The sequence below is a fragment of the Helianthus annuus genome, chromosome 16 (assembly GCF_002127325.2).
Source record: "Helianthus annuus cultivar XRQ/B chromosome 16, HanXRQr2.0-SUNRISE, whole genome shotgun sequence".
Lineage (NCBI taxonomy): Eukaryota > Viridiplantae > Streptophyta > Magnoliopsida > Asterales > Asteraceae > Helianthus > Helianthus annuus.
In genome coordinates this window covers 128066555-128073235 of record NC_035448.2, presented here as the reverse complement: position 1 = coordinate 128073235, position 6681 = coordinate 128066555, and the positions used below count along the sequence as shown (strand labels likewise).

The 6681-nt window shown below is 34.3% G+C and overlaps 1 protein-coding gene across 1 annotated transcript; it reads left to right on the top strand.

Annotated features, from left to right (window-relative positions):
- The first annotated feature begins 4831 nt into the window (after positions 1 to 4831).
- LOC110918684 (thioredoxin M3, chloroplastic) lies at positions 4832 to 6473 on the top strand. The gene is made up of 2 exons (XM_022162963.2): positions 4832 to 5174; positions 5980 to 6473. Exons 1-2 carry the CDS (start codon positions 5009 to 5011, stop codon positions 6297 to 6299), a joined length of 486 nt encoding a protein of 161 aa, XP_022018655.1. The 5' UTR covers positions 4832 to 5008; the 3' UTR covers positions 6300 to 6473.
- Positions 6474 to 6681: the final 208 nt, after the last annotated feature.

Sequence of the window (6681 nt, the reverse complement as noted above, 5' to 3'; positions counted from 1 at the left end):
CAATCCCTGAGATTTTGAACGAATTCTGACCGTGAAATCTTCCCGAATCAGAAAAAGAAGGTGTAGAAGTAAGAAAAAGTGACAAAATCCAGCTAATTTCTGCAGAGAACCTCCTCCTGAGCTCTGATACCAATTGTAGGATCGTGTGCTGACCCGAACGAGTCGTTCAGAGGCTTTCTCCTTGGTTTCAGGTGCGGAATAACAAGAAACTAAGGTAGAAACAGCAGGCAAATCACTTTTAACTACTTGTTTATTGATTTCAAACGTTTACAGCTTAAATCTCGCACCGGCAGAGCTTCGGCACGATTTCTATCGCTCCTCTACTACTCAGATCGCTCATAAGGTATATATAGACATCTGGAACCGCTTATTGGACAGGCCCAATAAGCGGTCCACCCATGATGTACGAATTAGCGGTCCACATGCTGTCCCAAAAGCGGTCCAACCATGTTAGCCGTTCGAGCGATCCACCACAAGTACATATGAGCGGTCCACTATTCTAATGATCCTATGAGCGATCCATTAACCTAAAACTATACAACCACTCAATTTCTCGTATTTCAAGCCCAAATCTAACGTTCTAAGACAATGACTCGATACAAGACGTAATCAGCAGATGTAGTGCACCAACACAAGGTGATCCTCTTTCTCCTTTTCTTTTTATCTTGGCAATGGAACCGCTGGATGTCATAATGAATAGGGTTGGGGTCAGGGGTACTTTCAAAGGGGTCAATATTGCTAATAAAGGTCCTTGCGTATCTCACTTGTGCTATGCGGATGATGTGATTTTTTTTTTGGGAGAATGGTTCGAAGAAAACGTTAAGAATCTTAACCGTGTTCTTAGATGTTTCTTTCTTTGCTCGGGATTGAAGGTTAATCTTAGAAAAGCCTCTCTATATGGTGTGGGAGTTAGGGATGGGGAAGTTGGTCGCTTGGCGAATGTGTTAAGGTGTAAGGCGGGGGAGTTACCTTTTGGTTTCCTTGGCTTGCCTATAGGTGCGAATATGAAACGGTGTAAATTCTGGAAACCTGTGATTGATAAGTTTAATTCTAAGCTATCGACATGGAAAGCTAGATACGGCGAGCTAATGCATGTAACTTTGCGAGCTATGTATAATTTTCTATTTTTGTACAATACTAACGATTAGCTAAAAAAGGTAAATAAAAGTAATTAATCAGCTGATAATAGTTCTCTAATCTTAAAGCATTCACAATTGATTATTTATCCATATTCATATAATTACACTAAAAAAGTACATTTTCTCTCTTTTTTTAATTAAATAATATTTTTTATACCTTTATAATTACACTAAAACACTACATTTTCTCTGTTTTTTTTCAATTAAATAATATTTTTATACTCTTATAATTACTTTTTCTCTCTCTTCCACTCACAACCACTTTTAAATATATTAAAAAAATTTTAAAGAGTGAACAATGTTTCTCATACATTTAAAGATAAAAATTCTCATATATTTTCTCTTTTCTCACTTCACAATAACTCGAAACCATTAACAACCATTCTTTATAAATATAGCTAGTTATAAAAACCGTCGCCGCGTTGCAGCGAACTTGTTTTGTTATTTAGTCTGTGTTTATATGTGTTTGTAATCACTACGAGCGCGTTGCACATGGAATCGCTGACAAGCAAAAAAATGTAGAAAAAAAACATTAAAAAATAACCGAAAGAAAATCAACTAAAAAAGTTGTATGATAATGATGTTGTTCGGTAGAAACCCGTAGTCAGAGATGAGCAAATAGTAACGGGTACCGGTACCGAATTTTCTGAACCGAAAGATCCTAAGTGCCAGTTCGGTACTGACATTTGGCGTTCCTGGTACCAGTTCGCTACCGGTTTTTACCTTCATATACCGATACCGTAACCGGTATTTTCTGTACCAATACCGCTTCGGTATCAGTTGACACCGAGCTCATCACTACCCCTGAAACTAAAAAAAAGTTGGATGATACCGTTATTGTTTGTACGGTACCCGTGATCAGGGATGAGCAAATGGTAGCAGTACCATGCATGGTTGCAAAAGTCGCTAGGCGCTCCCTAGTCGGTCGACCGGGGAGTTGAGAGTACTCGGTCTAGATGGAGAGTACTCGGGGAGTACTCGGACATGTTAAATTATAAAGAAGTTACTTTTGAAGGTTAAATATATGTCAAATAGCATAAATTTACTAATATTTATAACAAAATGCGTGAAAATGATATTCATTCTTTAATACGATGGGCATAGAAATTATGTTTATTATTATTTAAGTCAAACTAGGCCCGAGTTGACCTACTAGATCCAATTCTGGCCGAGTTTGACCGACTTCGAGTAATTAGGCGGAGTCGAAGAAAGTCATCTCGGCAGCCTACCTTGTAGCGACTACTCGGAGAGTACTCGGCCTTGGAAACCTTGTTTTACAACCATGAGCAGTACCAAATTTCTTGAACTAAAAGATTATCAAACTCAATCTGGTACCGACTTTGGCGTTTTATGTACCACGCTGGTGCTGGTTTTTACCTTTATGTACCGATAACGAATCGGTATTTTCGATACAAGTACCGGTTAACACCAAACTTATCAAACTTAAAAAGTAAAGAAAATAACAATTATTATAATTATAATATTAAAATAAAAAAAACTATAAATATTTTATTATATTATAATATAATGTACTGTTCATTTCGTTCACTTTATGTACCGATAACGAATCGGTATTTTCGATACAAGTACCGGTTAACACCAAACTTATCAAACTTAAAAAGTAAAGAAAATAACAATTATTATAATTATAATATTAAAATAAAAAAACTATAAATATTTTATTATATTATAATATAATGTACTGTTCATTTCGTTCACTTATTAATAACTACTAGATGCCCTGCCCGCGTTGCGGGGCGAGGGCCGAATAATTCTCAACCAATTAAAAAAATACTACTATAATTTTCCTAGGGAAAAAAAACAAAAACAATGATAAGACGGTAATAAACCAATTAAAACAAAAAACCTTTATAGTTTTGGTAAAAAAACTAAAACGATGGGGAAAACGTAATTTTTAACTGAGGGCTAAATCATAAATTTAATTCGGGGATAAATTGTAAACTAAATGGACCAACGGGGGAGTGCCAAGAAGTTGCCAGCACGACTGTAATTTTACACTGTGGGCAAAATTGTAATGTTACAAGGAAAACAAACAAAAACGATGGGGAAAATGTAAAGTTAAGTTGAGGGTAAAATCGTAACTTGGCTGTGAGAAAAAAACTAATGGCAAAACTATAAATTCATACGGGGCAAAATCGTAATTTTGAACCGAGGGCGAAATTGGAATTTTTAGCCAGGAGCAAAAGCGTAAATTTTTTTTAAGTGGGGGTAAAAACATAATTTTGAACTGATGGAACAATCGTTTTTTAAGGGAAAAAACTAATGGCAAAACTGTAAATTGAAATGGGGCAAAATCGTAATTTTTTAACCGGGGGTAAAATTGAAATATTTAGCTGGGAGCAAAAGCGTAAATTTATTTTTAAGCGGGGGCGAAAACATAAATTTGAACTGATGGCAAATTCGTAATTTTAAATCAGGATAAAATCGTAATTTTATTGGGCCAATAGGAGAGTGACAGGCAGATGCCTGGCACTGTTACACCTGCCGCCCTTTTTGCCCAATTGAAGGGCTTCACTATTACCTGATGATGTGAGCCACTTATGTTTGTAGTAGTTTAAATAGGAGAATAAGCAGCAATGCTCTTAGAGCATTCACATCCTGGGAATCAAAATCTGTGTGTGAGGTTTTTAAAATATAAAGAGTATAAAAAGTGGTTATGAGTGGAGGAGAGAGAAAATGTTACTGTTCATCTGTATATTTGGGGGGGGAGACACTGTTCACCAACTATAATTTTTTAATATATATTGAAAATGGTTGTGAGTGAAGGAGAAAGAAAAATGTAATGATAAAGGTATAAAATATAATTTAATTGAAAAAGGAGAGAGAAAAAGTATTTGTTTTTAGTGGAAATATATTGATATAGGAGTTGTCTTTTAGTGACATGTATGTATATTTTTAGGGAGTTGGATGTGAATGCTCTTAGAGCTATCACATCCAACCCACCATATTTTCACCCTAAATTACACTAAAAACACTACATTTTCTCTATTCTTTTCAATTAAATAATACTTTTTTATACCTTTATCATTACTTTTTCTCTCTCCTCCACTCACAACCACTTTCAAAATATATTAAAAAATTATAGGGCGTGAATAGTGTTCCCCCAAATATACAGATGAACAGTAACATTTTCTCTCTCCTCCATTTACAACCACTTTTTATCCTATTTATATTTTAAAAACAACACACACATATTTAAATTCCTTGGATGTGAATTAGTTTTTCATCCTATACCCATTGGTTTTATCTTAAAAGAATATATAAAAAAATAGAAATATGTCCAACGATTTTTCTTTTAATACAAAGATATTATTGCTCAGCCACAACAACTGATGAATCTCAGGTGCGAGATTTTGTCTTTTATAGATTAGGGTTTGTAATTTAGAAAAGCGTGGCAACGTAGCTTATTGCCTGTATACTTTCTGATTTAATATAACTTAGCAAGTATGAATAAGATAAGCTTATACATATTATTAAAAAAAAAGATATTATTAAATTTAGAAATGGACCTACCCCTTTCCAGATCAACAACCTCCAATCATATCTTTATATTATCTTATTCCTTACAATTTAAATTTAGAAATGGACCTAAATCCTTACAAGATCAACAACCTCCAAATTATTATATCTTTATATTATCTTATTCCTTACAACAAGTTAAAATACTTGAATCACTACACCTAAATATCAACAAAAATAGAAAACGTGCACCATCATATCTCAATCCAATTCGTCTATAAACTATCATTCTTCTCATCACACTACAATTCATCAGATCTGCATTCTCTGCAACTAGTGATCTGTTCTTAATTCACCAAAAATAAAAATAAAAAACAATATTTTCTTCAATGGCTGCTGCTTCTTGCACTTACTCTCCTATAAGTCGTCGTTATCCTTCCATTTTAACACCATCTATGGCTCAACGACACCTTAAAACTACCTATGATTTATCTTTTCGGGTCCCAAATAATCGGTCTCCTCTGCCGGCCCTCTCCATGCGCCAAGAATCTGCTGGTATGAATTTCTTGTTTGTTTTCAAACCAATTTGTTTGTGGGTCAGTGTTACTTCTATAAATTTGTTGTTTGTAGCATCCGTTTCTTAAACAAGTGTTCGAATCAAGTTTTATATGGACTAGTTGGTGTTTAGGCTAAATCAAACCCGTGAATTTCGTATTAGGTTTGGGTTACGTATTGTTTACGTAAGTGTACCGGCCAGTTGGACCAAGAACAAGACAAATAACTGGTCCGGTTGTGTCTATTTAAACCGCCTTCATTTATTAGAACCGCACTGAATTTCAGTTTTTGATTTTTATTCCTTTAAAATCTCATTTACTTGTTTATTACTACTTTCGTACTTTATATTTTCTGTAGTTTAAACTTGGATATATTAGTGAACAACCCCCTTGATTGTCAATATTAGTGAACTAATCATAGCCCTTGATTATCAATACACAAGTGTATACGCAATTATAAACCAGGATTTGATGATAAAAATACACTGGTGTATTTTACGATTTGATGATGTAAATCAATGGTCAGGATTTGTTCACTCAGTTTACAAATAAACTAGTATTCACTATAGAACCTCACCCATAGACCCAAACAAAAAAGTTGAAATATTTTCATATGTTTTTAAATTAGTTATATATTTATATTTTAAACTACTATTTTTTTTTGACATCATCCGATTTTTGAAACCGGTCACACTAGTGAACCGATAAAACGTCGGGTTTGACAATAGGTCTAGTTATGAAAACGTTGTTGTCTGGTTAAAAATCCTACTCTACATAAACCCTTTGTACAATATTTGTGAATGCAGTTTTGGAAGTAACACCAGGGTCATGGAACCCATCAATATTAAAAAGTGAAACTCCAGTGCTGGTTGAGTTCTACACCAGTTGGTGTGAACCATGTCAGATGGTGCACAAACTGCTCGATGAGATCGCCAGTGATTATCCCGGGCAGCTAGAGCGTGTTGAAGTCAATGTTGAGCAGGAGCCTCGAGTCGCGGAGGAATATGGTATCAAGGCTGTGCCTATTGTTGTGCTGTTCAAAAACGGTGAGAAACGTGAGTCTGTTGTTGGCACCATGCCTAAAGACTTTTTTGTGGCAGCCATTGAACGAGTCTTGGCTAGTTAGTTAATCTATTGTAAATTAGTGCACGGGCGGACCTAGGTTATGGGCACGTCAATAAGGGGTCAGGTTGGGGTGTCCGACCCAGCCCGTTAGAAGGTTTACGTTTGGAAATGCTTGTAAAGTTTAGCTCGTTTAATTTTATGTGTACATGAATACAATTACATTACATTGCACCAATATTAATACAAGCCAATGAATAATAATTTGAATATTATAATATATATTTTTTAATACTTTTATTATTTAATTAATATTATAATAATAATAATTATTTTCTTTACTTTTTAAGTTAAATACATTTTCATATTTTTCTTAACTTTAATTATTATAAAGAAACTAATCAAATCATATTTGTTACGATAAAAACAATTATAACAAACCTTAG